Source organism: Lagopus muta, chromosome 11 (assembly GCF_023343835.1).
Source record: "Lagopus muta isolate bLagMut1 chromosome 11, bLagMut1 primary, whole genome shotgun sequence".
NCBI classification, from domain to species: Eukaryota; Metazoa; Chordata; class Aves; order Galliformes; family Phasianidae; genus Lagopus; species Lagopus muta.
The window spans coordinates 8,614,292-8,631,951 of NC_064443.1; the positions used below are offsets into that span (position 1 = coordinate 8,614,292).

The 17,660-nt window shown below is 36.0% G+C and overlaps 2 protein-coding genes across 5 annotated transcripts in view; one reads left to right on the plus strand and one right to left on the minus strand.

Annotated features, from left to right (window-relative positions):
- Positions 1-17,660, plus strand: part of LOC125698633 (sarcolemma associated protein) — a 403,851-nt gene that overhangs the window by 229,404 nt on the left and 156,787 nt on the right. The window lies entirely within an intron of this gene.
- DNAH12 (dynein axonemal heavy chain 12) overlaps positions 1-17,660 on the minus strand; it is a 62,195-nt gene that overhangs the window by 24,169 nt on the left and 20,366 nt on the right. For 3 of the 4 annotated variants that reach the window (XM_048957214.1, XM_048957213.1, XM_048957216.1), the window contains 19 exons: positions 16,693-16,845; positions 16,184-16,423; positions 15,003-15,248; positions 14,565-14,684; positions 13,565-13,674; positions 12,254-12,437; positions 10,948-11,088; positions 9,959-10,042; positions 9,687-9,875; positions 8,866-8,985; positions 7,821-8,009; positions 7,195-7,346; positions 6,291-6,429; positions 6,037-6,203; positions 5,378-5,633; positions 3,095-3,394; positions 2,036-2,214; positions 617-809; positions 364-525 (listed from right to left, as the gene is read on the minus strand). In XM_048957214.1, coding sequence (XP_048813171.1) covers positions 364-525; positions 617-809; positions 2,036-2,214; positions 3,095-3,394; positions 5,378-5,633; positions 6,037-6,203; positions 6,291-6,429; positions 7,195-7,346; positions 7,821-8,009; positions 8,866-8,985; positions 9,687-9,875; positions 9,959-10,042; positions 10,948-11,088; positions 12,254-12,437; positions 13,565-13,674; positions 14,565-14,684; positions 15,003-15,248; positions 16,184-16,423; positions 16,693-16,845 — 3,324 coding nt within the window. The remainder of the gene's footprint in view (positions 1-363; positions 526-616; positions 810-2,035; positions 2,215-3,094; positions 3,395-5,377; positions 5,634-6,036; positions 6,204-6,290; positions 6,430-7,194; positions 7,347-7,820; positions 8,010-8,865; positions 8,986-9,686; positions 9,876-9,958; positions 10,043-10,947; positions 11,089-12,253; positions 12,438-13,564; positions 13,675-14,564; positions 14,685-15,002; positions 15,249-16,183; positions 16,424-16,692; positions 16,846-17,660) is intronic. The other variant, XM_048957215.1, reaches the window with a different exon arrangement.

The following is a 17,660-nucleotide window of genomic DNA, read 5'->3' on the forward strand; positions in this document are numbered from 1 at the left end:
ACATACGAACAGATGAGGCAAATTACTACTCTTGTTATAGAAAAGCTACTACCACAAAAGCAAATGTCTACATTCTTCTCCTGCACAGTGTAATGTAAACACTAACTACGGCCTCAGCATATATGTCAATAAACAAAGTTTCCTATGTGCACAACTTAATGCCTCTGTACGCAGTGTGAGGTTCAGAATTAAAGCCTGCAGTAGGCATAAGCTACTCCAGTTTACTAATAACTGGCTGATTCTGCTAAAAGACTCAAAAAACTTCAAGTTTAAGTGCATGTGTCCAGAAGCCATTTTGATTTAAGGCATATTTCACACTGAACTGACAAAATGGAGATGACATTTAAGAGAATTAAAAGATACCTCAATGATCTCTTGCTTTTCATCTGCTGCAAAAAGATTGGGTACCTCCCCAGTGTTGAGGAGACTATCAATGTCTTCTAAAAAACTTTCCTCTTTAATTTGGGCATCTGTGATTATAAATACAGTTTTCAAGCCCTTTACACCTGCACTCTTCAGGAGGTTCTGAAAACGCACGACAGTTAAAATTATTGTAAACTCCAAAACATTCTTCATCAAAATTAAATCAAGATGCAAAGAGGTTATTAATACTAACTTTCAGATCTTCTCTCCATTCATTTGTGCCATAGGTTTTGGAAATCTCTGGTTGAAAAACGCACATTTTTGCCATGAATGCTGCTAGACGAGTCAAAGACTGACGTCCGCTTCCTCCCATGCCAATCAACAAAGCATTACCTCCTGACTGCTTCAGAATACGGCTTATACGAGACAAATGTTCCAACACATACCTAAATTTGAGACATATTAATTACCAAAATGATAAACACACATACACTTGTGCACCAGTGAATCTGTTAAACATATACAGAATTACCACCTCCAAATTAAATTTGGCAGAAAGGCAGTAGCATGCACCACAGAACAGTAAAATAAAAATGTCTGTTATGTGAAGTAAAGAAGGGAACAGCATATTCAGAAAGCAGGAGCTGCACATTACTTAGAGTCCTATCTACTGTGAAAACATAAGCATAACTTATTTTGGAATTATGCAGCAAAATCTATCGGAGACTTTGCACACAGGGCACTTAAGTTGAAGTGTAATAAAATTTAAACAGGTTGAAGTCTTTCAAAGCAGACAAACTCTGTTATTTGTCTAAACAACCAAAATACTCCAGAGTCAAATCAGGATGCTATCCATGAAAATGGCCTTTAAGGTCACAGTCAAACACGCTTTCGTGGCTGCTCCTCTAAGACATAACATGGATATCACTTCTACACTCAGGAAGAGGCCTTTCCTCAGGCTGCCAGCCCTTCACACTACCAGTACATTTGTATAAACAAGTTTGTCAAAATGACCTAAATTACATAAACTAACTGTAATCGTCTTCACAAATCATCTATTACAGTGCCAACGAGGCAGTAAACTCTAGAAATAGGAGGAGGATGGAGTTCCATCCTCCTAATCTGTCTCAGTTGTAGCTCAGCCTGATCCTAAGCTAAGGAAATCACAGCAGCCTGCAGAGCCTAAAGTGTCACGAGGTGAGCCCAGCGCCAAGCTGTGCACATGCCCCAAGTGGAGAGCGTTCGTGCTGCATAATAACACAGCGCTGTCACAGCCTGTCTGCTCTATCTCACTTTGTACCTCAACCCTAGAACCTTTGTCTTTCATTGAATGAAAGTCCAATGAAAGCACGAATGGGTAAACCATCCATCTTCACTGGTAACAGAGGCTCAGCAGAAGTCCAGAACCAAACATTTGTTGCTTCTGTATCAACTGAAGAATGCACTCAAAGAGGCCCTCTGGAGAAAAACTTATTATTTACATTCTGATATAAAGAAGCAAATGGCTAAGAGAAAAAAAATGGTTTGTTTCCATCCAAAAAAGCACACCACCACTTGTGTGGGCATGTGAAGGGGATGATATATACATAAAAAACAAGCCTGCAAAATTGGATAAAGTGAATGATCAACTGCTGCATAGAGCTCTTTGAACTATAATACATATGGTAGGCACCTGAAAACCACAAGGTTCATTCTTGTTTTGTGGATTTGATTATATTCATCCAGACACTGCTCCACAACATCACCAAACAGCTGAATACTTGGAATTTCAATATAAAGTCTTTCATCTTCCTCAAGTTCTGGATTAACATAGTCACCAAAAAACAAACTTCTCATGTTCTCTTCTGTTACCTATGGTGAATACACGATAGATTATAAGCTCATGTGTAATGTCAATATTTATCAGCCGGAAAAAAAGAGTGTCTAGACAAATACTCAAGGCAGCAAAGCAGGCATTCCAATATTTTAACTCACTAAAAACCCCCTCAAAATTATCTATTTTTATATACATAGATATATTTATTTATTTATTTTCCTACACAGTAGTCACTACAATTAAAGAAAGCAGTCTACCACAGTAATTAGTCACAGGCTAGATTTAAAAAGGGAATGTCTCTTTACCCAGTAAGCTCTGGAAGTCTAGTCATAACATTTCTACTTGTAAGTACTGTACCATGCGCATATCCCAGCTACATCTGTGGTAGGGATTGTTTACAACTCATGTGTTGTTGTTTTCCTGTAATCTGCCATTGTCCATTGATTCAGTATGTGCTACTGCATCTCCAAGAAAACATGTTACAGATTTTTTTTATTTTTTTTTAAAGTTGTTCTGCTTACTTACCAATTAATTAGATGCTTTATTTCTTAGCTCTGAATAAAAGACTACACTTGGTAGAAGAATTCTCCTAATACATAAATACTTCAGCTTTTTTGGGATAAGCTCAAAACAAGTTGTATTCAATTTTTACTTGAATTTCTGATACACAAATTGTTTAAGGGAAAACTAAGCTCACCCACATTTTAAATGAAATACGATTCTGAAAAAAGTTTACATACAACAGTCAAAGTCTCTCAAACATTTTAACTCTTTTTTTTCCTGAAGAACTCATTTCCAAACTCAATTCCAATTTTCAAGCATATTTAAACTAAATTTCACTTGCAATTGAGAAACTTTCTAGTCCCAAGTTTATAACAAAGCAATGATTTTGCAGCAGATTAATGAGATACTCACAGGTGTGTTTCCTTGTCTCAGATGTGCAAAAACTGAATCAAACGCTTCTTTGAAATGCTCTTTCACAATATCTTTCATTACATTGAACAACCATGCTCTGTCACTGTCTTCCACCAGACGGTCGTAGAAGACACGAAATACCTCATGTACAAACAGACGAATCATTGTCTGTTTGCTTTCAACAGAACTCCTCTTAATGAGCAAGCAGCCATGGATAACACGTGAGAAGTCACGCAGGTTGAACGTATAATGAGACTTGGCTGGTGTGGGCAGTAGATTTTTGATGGCTTTCTTATACATCTAAAGACAATAAACACACAATCAACAATTTGGTTATATGGCTATATAACAATATCTTTTAAAAGATCTTCCAAAATTATATTTTTCCAAGGAAAACAGCTCACAACTTTAAGAAATGCTAATAATGTCTGAAGATCTCAGAGTCTTGTGAGTATATCAGGTTCTTCTCACATACATATACTATTAGTCAAAATTAGCAAGTGGTGTAAGTAATTGGAACTTGTGCAAATAAATCTATTATAGGACCAGGAATACTATTCAGACGTCCTGACTTCAAGTGAAGGAATGAATGATACACGATGCTACTTTCCTTGGTTTTCAGTTTGAGTTTGTATACCTAGAAATTATTCAAAAAATTTAAAATTCCATAAGAATGCTGAAGGAACAGTAAGAGACACAAGACACTCCTCTTAATATGTTATATACTGTAATTCACATCAGCTGTCACTAACCTACTGTATGATGGAAATACTGTCATTTGTCATTACATGGAACATCAGCAGAGCACTGTTCCCAAATCAAGTTTTACAGTCTTACTATATCCACACTACTGAGCACACGTTTGTTTTGCCTGTTGTCCTGCATCCAAAGCTCAATTCTTCCACTATACTAAAACCTAGGAGCCAGAATTATTGCTTACTGGCATGCAAAATCATGCTGAAATAGATTCTCTATCTAGCAGACATATATATATAAGAGTCTGACAGTATAAACACATTTTGATGCAGTCTGATGAGAAAAAGCTGCACAACAGCATTAAAAGACAATGCTCTAAAATCAGTCTAAGTTGCTTAAGTGAATATTTTAAATAGCATATGTAGTTAAATGCATTCAAACTGCAGCATATAGTAGCTGTATTGAGCTGCTACCATTTTCTTCTTAAAGAAGTAGAAGTTTTTTGCAAATCCCTTCCTTTTTTATAAGAACAAACAGAACCTATGAAGAGATTTCTAGTGGCAGCAGTTAGTCAGCTTCATCATTCACATGTTAATATATTCATCTGACATAGATTCTTAAATACCAACTCTGCAACTCCTCAGAATGAGGTGGATTAAGACTTGAATACATACTTGGGTACAGGCAGTACTGAAAAAGTGTGACAAGTGCCTCAGTTCTGCAGCAGAAGAAAAAGCCACCTGCTAATAATCCCCAACTCATGTCTCCTGTGCAAGTTCAGCCATTTTAATTTATGGAGATTACTGAATTTTCTTCAGAATTCCTCAGTGGTCAAATATGAGCACCCTAAATGCATCTCTTCAATGATGAATACTTATGTTAGGCTAACCCTTGCTACTGATTTCTGATATGTAAAATGCCATCAAAGGTACATTTTGATGTTATGCCTGTAGCTCAAAGCTTCTTTGCAAAGATGTCACAAATTGCCATTCCTTTTCTTGCACGTGTGGTACATTTGCAAAAATCGGCAACAAGAAATTTCACAAAACACTTAGAAATTGCATACAATTGTGTCAGAGGACTTCAGTTTCACAAGTTTTTGTGATGTCTTCTGCCATACTAGAGACAGATTTTATAAAGCTGCATGTCCACATTAGCTTCCTAATTCTGCTGTGATGTGTCTGTAATTAGCATAAGAACTGGGAGAAGAACGAGAGTGGGGAGGTGATTTCTTCTATCTTAGTCTTTCAAAGAAGGAATTTTCTCGGTATTGCAACTGATGTTTTCATTTTGCCTTTGCATGAGAAAACTTCCTGTGCCTGCCTGATCTCCAAAGACACGGCAGTCTGATCTACCTGTGAACAGGCACCATGAAGCTCACACTGACATACAAAAAAAAAAAATACACTCAAAGACAGTTTTCCTAAAAAAGAGGATTACTGCAGCCAGAAAACTGGATAATTTTATCAAGACATATGAACCAGTATGTTAAAAAAAAACACAATATCTGAAAGCGCTGTTTCACCAATTGCTGTAGAGGAATTTTACTGGAGAAAGCAAACTTCCATAAAGACATTTGCCTCTTACCTCTAAAGTGGCAGTGACAATTTGATTTCCAATTGAGAAGAACTCAGGAGGAAATTCCTGAGACCGCAGGTAAAAAGCCACTACGGTAGAGAAGATGCGGAGCATTGTTTCATCACTAAAAGAATTGACAGAGCAAACATTGAAGTGCCGCAGAAATCGAGGAGAAACAGGATTCCTCCCACCGCCTGGAGGCCCCATAGCAGCAAGCAACTGTATATCAATGAGGGTAATTTTAGATGTGTCCTTTAAATCATACCTTAAAAAAAAAAAAAGTTATAATGCAATATTCAGATAGACAAAGATATCAGCCATGCATCTATGCTACAAAACCCTTTCTGCTCGCATAACATACAGATATATATAAAAACATCATTAATAAAAAACAACAACAAGAAAAAACCCTAGCCTTGTAACTGATTATGCCTTGGTTAATTTTAACAAACCATGCTGGTCTGAAGGATTACTTGTTCAACAAGACTTCAATGAAACCTGACACAAACTTCTGAAACAGATACCAAACTTTAATGTTTTCCATATAAACCAAAGCTATCATAAAATCTACAAAGCTTTTTAAGAAGTATTTTAAAATAAAATTCAAGTGAATAATCTATCACCATATTGAGCAACTTGAACGTTTCCGTTTTATTTCAAATAATTACCAAATTCCGTGGTCAAAGAACTGTCTTAAAAGTTCTATAGGGGGTTGTGCACCATACTTCTCCAAAGCAGGCATATTCATGTCATCTACAAAAATGATGCATTTTTTTCCCATTGGAGGACCAAAGACTCCTTTGCGCCTCTTGTCCAGCCTGGCCATAATAATGTTCTAAAACGCAGACAGGAATATTTAAAATGAAGATTAAATATTCATATAGGTCACAATTTTAAAAGACAAATTGCCTGTTCTACTAACCTGAGTCTGGTTGGCACTGGTTCGAGCTGAAAAATTAATGAAAAAGGGAAAGTAGCGCTCCTCATCCAAGTTGTTCATCAACTTATCCTTGACATATACAGATTTCCCAGTACCTGTAGGTCCCACTAAAAGGAGTGGTCTTCATCAAGAACAAAAGAAAACAAAAGAAAGCATAGTCTGCAGAAATCTGAACTACAAATTAACTGCCACTAGAAGAAGCTTTTTGAGTTTTTCTACCTCTAAAAACAAAATGTCTTCAAAAGAGAAGACACCGTGATGTTTTGAAATACATAACCATATAGCTTCCTCATAATTTTAGTTTGCTCCCAATGACAAGACAAAGGGGTCAAAGAGGAAGAGACTTTCCTCATTCCCTCACTCTTTTGGTTTTGAGCATGTATGCGCACGCAGAGGTTACATTGCTCCCATAAGTCTTCAGCAATTTAAACTTCATACAAGCTTCACAATTGAAATTATGCCAGAATTTATTATCTTTTGTTCCCTTACATGATAAATACAAATGTATACACACACACACGTATATATGGTTGTAAATGACTAGTACAACTGATTCTAACTTATGATTAATAATAAAAAAGAATAATATATACTTCAGTATCAAAGAAGAAAGAGGGAACAAAAATTCCTCAGGCTCTTGTAACAGCATCAACAGAAAAACACAAAATCAGCATAATAAAGCAAGATTACAAGAGAACTTCATTTAAAAAGACAAACAAACAAAAAAAAACAAATCAAACCCAGAATTGAGACAATAAAATGCATTCTTTCTAATAATTTCCTATTTTTAATAGGCCAAATAAAGTTTACATGAAATCAATGGAAAGAGTAAGAGATGTTTCTACCTATGACAAGTAATTCAGAAATTTGTATTGAAGTAACTTACTTTCCATGGGTAATAAACAGTTCCATCAAATAGGTATACCGGACTGTATCCATAGTTGGGACTATGATATCTTGAATCTTCACATTTTTATCACTGTAATCAATATTTTTAATAAACCCATTCCAATGAACCCAACGTCCTCTGCCTTTCATCTTGGAAAAAAGATGCAAAAACAAAAAAGCAACAGCAAAAATTAAATCCAATCCAGCAACCATACAGAAGAACATAAGCTTAATTTCAGAAGAGCAAGTACTTGCTCTCCTAGTATTTTCAAAGGATACAAAACAAAACTGTAGTAAATCACCTATAGGCTCAATATCCTTCTTCCCTTCTAGGAAGTTTTTTGGTTTGTAGAAAACCAAACTTGAGTCTATCAGCTTAGCTTTAGTTAGAAAAGAATCATAACTGGTATGCACAGCTTGGTATTTTCTAAAAAACTGGTCAGAACATTTGTATTATAGAAAGAATAATAAATGAAGTATGCACTGTGGGATTTGGCTCAACATTAATGCTTTATAACATTCAACAAACTCTATGATAAAGTTAAAATATCCACCCAGCTCTATTTTCATTCCACTCAGACTGTACAAATTTTCTTCTATCAGTGTAGAAGCAAGAAATCATACCTCATACACATAGTCATACACCAAACCCTTCTCTTCAAAGGGACACTCCCATTTTCCCACGGCCTTTGGTACTGGATTTGTTTCAGATTTCCCAGCCAAAGTTTCCCTCAAGAAAGTATCAAAAATGATTCTGCTGTCACTATCACAAGTGCCACCAATGGACCAGACTGTGGCAAAAGCAAAGGAACCCTGCAAGGGCGAAACAACAAGAAAGAGTCTGAAAAACTGATACATAATCTGAGCTTTCTATAGTCCAGTTATCAGGTAATTCAGAAAAAATATTTACAGGTTGCCCTAGAATAAAACCTGGTTGAGAGGGATCTAGAAATCTGATTAATGACAAACTAAAACCTCATTCAAGAAAATACATGGAAAAAAAAGCACACAGACTAAAGCATTCTGTCACATGTCAAACTCTGAGAACAGATCAGCCACACTTATCTCAGGGATTTTCTAATTACAGACCAGGATCTAGGAATTTTCAAGCTAAGTTTTAAATAGAAACATCTATATTTTGGTTTTTTGTTTGTGTTTTTTTTTGTTTGTTTTTGTTTTGTTTTCAAATCCTACAAAGAGCCCTAACAGTCAGACACAGAGTCTATCTTTCTTTCACAGAAAACTCTCCTCCCAAGGAAGTTTTCTCACCCAAGTCAATGAGTCTGACAGAGACACATGTAACGCATCTTTCTGTCTAAGTATTACATTCCATAAGGGAAACCAGATCCTCTGCTTTAGCTAATTACTCAGTTAGTTGGAAAGCACACCTAATAAAAACAGTAGTTATGCCAGTTAATTGGAAACACAGTAAAATCCCAACTAATTGGAAATACAGTAAAATATTTAGTTGTATTTGTTACTTGTTACACTACCACATCCTGGCAACTCCGAAGTTTGTTGGGGGGAAGGGGAACAACAAAGAAGCAAAGCTGTTTCTCATTTCTCTTAATCCCAAACTAAGTTGGCTTTGTTAGTTAAATTAATTTTGAAGACAAGTATATGCAGAAACAGATACACATCTTACAACAGGTTTGAAAAAGCAACCAACCATAATCCACACACGGATATTTTTGTTGGTGGGATCCTCTTGTGCCATTTGACAAATTAACATTTCAAAAAGCCGTGTAAGAGCTACTACAGCATTGCTGTTGCTTGTAGGTACCAGCTCCTGAGAGACACAAAGGAAAGGGCATTATGCTACATGAGTTAAGGTAGCTTATCTCCTGGAGTTAAAATTCTAAAGTAATTAAATAATTAGCTAATACATAAATATTTGAAGGCAAGGTTTACACTGATTTTCATTCTAAAAATCATTTATCTGTACTGGGAATGTCAAAACACAGAGGTTGCTAAGCACGTTCACTGCCACTAAATGACTATGTATAGTCATACATCTGGAAGCAAAAGGAATACACACAAAAACAACAGTGAACAAAAAGCAGAAGCCTATGTGCTATAATGCAGTTTGAAAAAAAAAAAAAAAAAGACATGTTTCCTTAAAGCTTAAAACATGTGTTCCTTATTTGACACAACATCTTTAAAAGAAAAAAGCCACAGAACACACATAAAATCTAATCACCACCAAAAACATAAAATAGGAAAGATTTTCCACTCAGTAATTTGAGTAATTGATTTTTTTTTTTAAAGAACAGGGTGAAAACTGTGACCAGCTTACAATGCATGTCACACCTAGTATTCTTGTTCTAACTTTTCAGACCAGACACAAGAGTTGTCCTTCCCTAACACCAAGAGGGGGCTGCTGCATATGCACTATAATTGCTCCTGTCAGGAGAGAACAGCTTCTCCCTACCCAAATTTAACTGAATCTAAGTAGACAACTATTGCAGCAAAAAACAAATCAAAAAATACCTTGCACTTTTTCTGACGGAGCTGTAATGCTGGTGGTATTAACCAATCAAAAAGACCTTGTAGGAGATCCTGATGCTCCTTCAAGTTAAGAGGTTCAGGCAGTTTATTCAACCAAGAGGTAACAAGTGGTGTCCAGCCCAGTTGTGAAGGTTCCAAATAAATCATGCCACAGCGACTGACCGTAGCAGGCTAAGGAAGAATTGCAAACTCATTCTATTATAAGTTTAATATATTGAACCTTGTTTTACCTTTCCATTAAATAAAAAACTTACTGATGCCTGGGAAAGGTCCATTGTTTCAAAAATCAGACTCATCTGAGGAGACATCTGAATGATTTCCCCACTCATCAGACAAAGCTTTGATTGAGAAAAGAAAATCACAAAGATTTAAAAAAAAAAAAAAATTACTTGCTAATTACTCTTCCTGCCTCACTAGAAATTGCACATGAAAATCAGCAAAGCCAAGTATATGCAAAGGAGAGGCCAACCACATCAGTGTTAAATCATTTGGAGCAGTAATTAGTGCCATACTAGATTTAGCTAAATTCTTTACTTCTATCATAGTATTCCACATTATCCTACCAGTAGCTTAATTACCAGTAACTAATCCTGCATATGACAGGATAAAGAAAAGGCCTCAAGCAGAAAGGAGAAAGAAGATTTGCTGCTATTGTTGCTGCTAATGAAGCATTCCAGTTGGAGAGCCATTTTTCCTGCTTAGAAAAATAACAGTCCAAATTGAATATTTTCAAAAATTTAAACATGAAACGTAGTCTGTAATTTTTACACACACTTTTTCAGAAGTGCTGTGCAGTTACAGCTTTGATTTCAGAAGTTCATCTTGAAAATGCAAACGCTTTCTTTTTTCAGTTGAGATTGCAAAAACGTACAATTAAAGACAAGTTTTGAAAACAGGGCCTTCATAGTAATTGTAATTGAATGTCACTTTTTTTTTTTTAATTGATTTAATTGAATTATCAAAATTGATTTTAAATTGAATTATTAATTTTTGTTAGAAGTTACAAATATTAAGGGGATACTACACACTAAATATGTTACAAGTTGACTATCATTCAAAAAAAACCCAAAAGGAACAAAAAGAAACAACTTCACAAATCTTACAGTTTGTTCCCAAAGCCACCTTGCACTCACATTTTTCAAATGCCAAGCATTGCTGTGTGCTTTTGTGCTTTTATTCCTTGAAGATTATTTTCAAAACGTCTTATCAATTTACTTAGGCATTTATTTGCACTGACTGATACCTTTTTGTTGTCATCCAGAACTGTGTTCATGCTTTCTATCCACAGGGTATCAATTGGGCCATCAAAGATAACCCACTTGCGCTCAGGAGTCTCCGATAATGCAAATTCTCTGAAAGTATTAGCAATGATACCATCTGTCCACTAGAGGGGGAGAGTGTAGGAATGAGAAGTAAGACGACGGCAATACATCTCAGTTTAAAAAGACAGTAAGTAATCCCATCAGTAGGTATTTGTCAAAGAAAGCTTTAATTGAACAGAAAAATGTAACACCTTCATTTCCTTTTCATTATTCTTTAACTATTCTTCTCTTGCTTGGAAAAGAGTAGAACACAGATTTGCAGTTTCACAAAGGACCACGCCAGCAAATGGAAATTAAACAGTGGTATTTTGCCTGTAAAACTGTATTTTTTTAAGAAACAAAGGAAAGGCACTTAGATGTGCTTCTGCTCTGTTTTGCATCTGCTTCTTCCCAGAGTCACCCTAAGTTTCGCTATTTCACATTCCTTTTTTTATATTGTTCCTTCTCCAAACCAAAGTTTTACACGTGGAGACAAATCAGGTTTTAAGCTTTTCTAAATAGTTTTTTGTACTGACTTAACTACACCGGTTGAATTGACAGAGAAACTAATCCAGTTAAGTTTAGTATGTCTACCTAGCACGGATGGAAGTACATTAGAACAACGACCCTCAGTGTGGTACTGCTTATTTTGCATGTGTAAACCCATACAATTTCATACAACCTTACTGCTACGTTTATTTGAAACACTAGTTTGAAATCAGCCCTCTAAGTATTAACTAAAACAACACTTACGACTCTGTTCTCATGTGCATTTAAAATGACAAAGCCACAAATTCAACTGTTTACTACTGAGAATCAAAGAGATTTGATATATATGGGAATAGGAAAAAACAAAAAGCATTAGAAATACTACAAAGTAGGAAAACCACACGGGATTATTAGCTCCCAGTCCTTGAACCCATACTGGTATGTTTGCTTATTTTTTCTTAAAGTCAGCCAAGCAGTTCTGTTATTTACAGTAAGCACTCGAGAACAGGAAAGGGATGAAGAAATGCTGTCTGGAATTAGGACTCAAAAGCTACAAGCAGGAGCAATGTGACGTGCCTTTCCTGACCGTGAAAAGAGCTGAGCAATAACACCATGAGTTAACCTGGAGTCAGAATATAGTTAAACCAGTGCAGTCACACAAGTCCCATGAAATCCATGAAGATAAACTAGAAACTGAAACAGGAACAAAAAAAAAATAAACTGGCCACTGCTACATGCTATTTTTAAACCATACGTTACCTCATGTGATACCATATCAAACTGCCCAAAAAGCTGACCCATAGTGATCGATTTGGGGTTCACAGTTCTAAAGACCACTTTCTCTTCTTCACCATAACCACGTTCTTTCATAAGAGACAGCGTATCTGCCAACACGTGTAGAACTTTGGTCTTCCCAGAAAAGGATTCCCCTACCAGCATAAAGCTGTTAGGTGGAAGGAAAGAAAAAAAAGCCATTAATAGATCTGTCTTGCATTTTAACTTTTGCAGACCACATGAAGGACAACAATATTACTTACATGCTATTTATCTTTAAACATTGTGGTAGATCTGGCCCTCCTTTCTAGAAAAAGCATACTTGCATTCTAAAGGAGTTGCTTTCAAAGCCATACACCAACTCACATGCTTACATTGCATATACATCTAAGTTCTTCAACTCAGTCATTTTAGCTTTAGATTTACAAAACATCATTTAGGCAGAAAACAGTTGATTTGCACATGTAAACTTAACAGCACAGCCACTGTACACAAGTTGTCCTCTAAAACTTAGATTCACCCCTTAATTTCACTTATTTATAGAATCAAGTATTATTTTCTGGTTTATTTTCCATCCTGGACAGCTTGTAGCAAAGTTCTGGAAGAAGACAAACAGAAGAAATGCATACTTCACAGACACACACACACACACACAGATACACAAACTACCTTCAGCCACATTTAAAAAAACTCTACTGGTCATCCAGCAGAGGGATGTGACTGTAGCAGGGTCACCCTGGAAGGATTAATTAATGAGCTGAATAGCAGTATTCATAAGGGCAATATATTGTTCACATTCCCTCAGTCAGCTTACTGCTCAGTAATAAGAGCTAGGAATAAAATGGCAAAGACCTGACTAACACAGCTGCTCACTGCCAGCTAACTGAAGCCCAGTCAGCCTCCAAGCAGTGGCAGCTTCCCCCCCCAGTGGACTCCCCCCACTTTCATTGTACAGCATGAGTTATACAGTATGGAATATCCTTGTGGCCAGTCTGGGCCAGCTGTTCCGGTTCCATCCCTTTGTGCAGCCCAGCCTTTTCATTGGGAGGTCAGTATGAAAAGCTGAAAGATTCCTCACTTGGCAAAAGCACTACTCAACAAATATTATTTTTTCCTTCAATCCAAAACATGGCACCATACCAGAAAAAAAATGATTCTACCTCAACAGTAACCATTTCAACACAAACTGAACCATTCTGCCACTCATACTATCTTTTAACCTTGATATAGATAACTACCATGACATAAACCAAAACGACAACACATACAGCTTGTGAAATAGTACAGAGAACTTACCCATGCCTAACAATCATCATTTCATATGTCTGTATCATTTTCTCTACAAAAGCTTTCACAGGTTGGACGTTATGTTGAATACAACACTCAACTGCGCATTCCAGAAAATCCTAAAATGAAACCAAATCACAACCTTATCATTTGCTACAAGCATTTTTTTCTTTTCCTTGTTTTCCTTTTTAAAAACCAGTTCTCATGTTTACAATTTATAGACGTATAAATCTAGATTAAGTATTTTTATTACATTTGATTCATTGTGAAATTACAAGTAAATATTCATTGCACCCTATTCCTTAAATTATCACCTTGGACTACAACAGTTTATGATCATTAATAAGGGTTTCACATTAAATAATACACGTCATACATGTAACACTGTTAATCAGAATACAGCAAACACCCCTGGAAAAAAAAAAAAAACAACAAAAAAAACAGAACACTTTCGTACTTTTAATGCTACAGCAGGAGTTGACTACAGATTTGATCCTGAGGGGATGTTATATCCTCATCAGGAACTAACAGTGTGCTTGAGCATAATATGGTTTTGTCAGGAGTTTAGCATTCACTGGAGAAATTTAACAAGTCCATTTTGTCTTTTCCTACACGTTCATCTACTCCCCAGTGATCCTCCTACAAAGGAGCTGTGCTTTATTTGTTGCTATAAGCAAGAAAAAAATACAAGTGCAAGGCTTAATTTCACTAAAATATATCCAAAAATTAGGGATCAATTGTATCCAAAAATTAAAATCAGACAGACTCTTATATTTAGTAAATTTCCAGATCAGTTTCTGATTTCTTACACTGTCATTCTGGATGTAATGGATCTTGGATGTGAATTATACTCAGATGCAAGAATTTCCTGTGGTACAAATTTCAGTGCAAGCATTCTACAATTTTTCTTACTTTTCAGTAACTCATAAATTACTGTATTATTTACACCTGGTTACAAAAGAAACAAAACCAATACTGTTTAGGAAGGAGAGGTTACAAGTTTACTTACTTTGTAGTCTGCATCAGGAAGTTTGATTCCAGGAAATAAATCACTTGTTATACCCATGAAGAGAGGTATATCACATGACAAAAATTTGGGCTCATTCACATCCTTGATTGATCTAAGAAGCTAGAGAATACAATTACACGTTCTATTAGTAATGGAGAATATGCTGTTCAGAAACTAAAACAATCTAATATGCAATTAAGATTCTTAATTATACGGTGCCTTTGATAATGATGCCAGTTAAGCAGAATCAGCAGCACAGCACTGGAAAGTGTAGCATGCACTTAAAAGATAATAAAAGACAATTATCTTTGTTTCATCAATAGGGAAACTAAGTAAGGATGATCAGTGACGTGTCAATAAAGATGTGGTGGGACTGCCCTAACAACTCTGAGCTGCTTGCATCAGTGAAGTTCCTTAAGAATTATTCCCTGAACTTACCAATACATCCTCATCTTCCTCTGGAAATTTCAGTTTTAAATTCCCAGCAGCCACCAACACAGCTTTAACTGCTCGCATGCCATAGTCATAGTGATACTGAGAAGAAAGCTGCTCTGAACAAAGCCTGTAGGTCATTACTATCTTCACTGATAGTGACTTTGCATTCAGAAATCCATACGAGTAGAGAGAAATTTCTGCTATCAAAGCATAGTTAGGAACCATCATGGCTACTGTTCGGAATAGAACCTGAAAGACACACCCCCAAATAAATATGACAATTTTGTGAGGAATGGATTCATCCCACCACAGCATTTCTAATGTTAAACATTATCAGCTTTTGAAATGAAGTACTCCTTAATGAGATCAGGCAGATAAGCTATGGATGATTTGCAACAGTCACAGAATTGTAGAACTGGAAAGCAGGACTGTTAGAACATTGGGAGCCCACAGAATAGATAAAATCACCAATATTTGCAGATACAGTTTACAACTCACTAGAAATAAATGCATACCATCAAGATCCATCATGAGGTACGATCGAACATAGAAAAGACATCCTACCAGCTCTTACCCCTCAGCACTGTCTCAACACTGCAGTTTGCCCCCACACTGACACATCCCACAGAGCAGTGCATGATGTAGACAGCATGAGCAAATGTACTTCCATTCCTGAAGTAATCTGAAGCTGACATACTTTTCATACTGCACTAAGTCTGCTTTAAGTTAACATTCACAGCTCCTGCTCAGTCCCACATTGAGTCTAAAGGGACAGGTGCCAGGCAGCACTGCTTCAAAAAGCCTCCAGATTACTTGGTTAAAGCCAAACGTCCCACTGAAACCACTAATATAGACACAACAATAATCTTTAAGATTTTATTTCATCATGTAACATAAGGAAACTCATTACCTGGACAAGGTTTAGTTCACTAACATTTATTCTATCAGATAAAACCACAATAAAATGCTATGCAAAAATTGCTTCCTTAAAGCATTTTTTCTAACACATTCCTCCAATTTTTTCAAAATCTTTCAAAATACCAGTAATTAGGAAAAAGAGAGGCTTAGTATGTCAATAATTAATAAATACATAAGCAGTACAATCTGAATTAAACCTGAATTAATACCAGCAATACGTGCCTTTTAAAAACATTTTAAAGCAGAAACATCTTTTATTGTTTTACCTTCAGATTATCTGGAAGTTCAGAACGTCCTGCATAACCTGGATTCATAGTAATAGCTACAAAACAGTTGGGGTTAAGTTTCAGCTCAGTTCCTTCAAAAACAAACTTTTCTAGTTTTGCCTGTATGGCTCTCTGGATGCAAAGGATCTGCTGGGCCACAACAGACAACACTTCCAGTTCAATGCGATTGAATTCATCAAAACATGCCCATGCACCTGATGAAGCCAAACCCTTGAAAAACTGTAAAATGAAAAAACACAACAATAGCATCCCTAATTTTTAAGAGTCCGAAAGAAAATAAGAGTATCAGCAGTCATTTCTTTTTGTGTTCTAATTAGTGACTTGATAGGATTTCATGGCACAGAAAACATTAACATGTTGAGACCAGTGTATTACATCCAAGAGCAGCAAACCTCAGGTGACACCCATTCACAAGTGCTTCTGCAAAGTGGGCATTCTACAGTTCCCATCCTAATAAATAAAATGGGAGTTCTAACACTTCTATTTACCTTTCCCATTGCCACATAATCGAGGCCATCAGAGCAGTTGAAGACAACACACTGCACAGCAAGAGCTTTAGCTAAATCTTTTGTGGTCTCTGTTTTACCTGTCCCAGCAGGACCCTCTGGGGCTCCACCAAGGTTTAAATAAAAAGCTCCAATCTAAGAAACAGAAATAGTTTATGAAAATTATTATTGCGTCATTAGGAGAGATTATTTTGAATGAAAATGTGAATTTAAATTGCACTGACAGATACAACAACTGTATGAAACAAACAAAAGAGCATTTATAGATTGCATCAATTTATAAATCTGAAAATTATTTACAGTCTAGAAATAGAGACAACTGAATTTTCCATAAAAGTAAGTTTAGTCTTATACACCATCATGACAACGATCACTCAAACTTTATTAGATCCAACCTTTATTTTTTTGTTTAGATACAACTTTAAAATCAAATTTGAAGCCATTACTCAGTTGCTATTCTTTTCTACATCTGCTTCTCGTTTAATATACTTTTTCCACTTTTCACTTTCCACACTCCCTTTTGTAGCATTTCTATTCCATTCTCCATTCCTTATGGAATTCCTTCCTTCCAAGATTAAAAGTCTGTGAGCCAAAAAACGGACTGTGACGAGCAGCCACATCACCTTCTTCTGTCATAACTATGGACAGAACCCCTAATGTTTCAACAAATATGTACCAAACATCAGCTAGAACCATACCACAAAGACTAAATCTACAAAGAGAGCAAAATATCTTCATATGCACCAGTCAGGCCTTCTGAGAGTAATTATAAACCTACAGAGGTGGTGATTTGGTTTCCACAACGTCTAGAAAAATTTGAAACCATATTCCAGCCAAATAAATTGCAAGAATGCTGTGTTCTTGTTACCTATGAAGTGATAAAACGTAGATAGGGAGGTTTTCCTTTAGTATTTCAAAAAATAGAACAGTCCACTACTGTGTAAGCCACT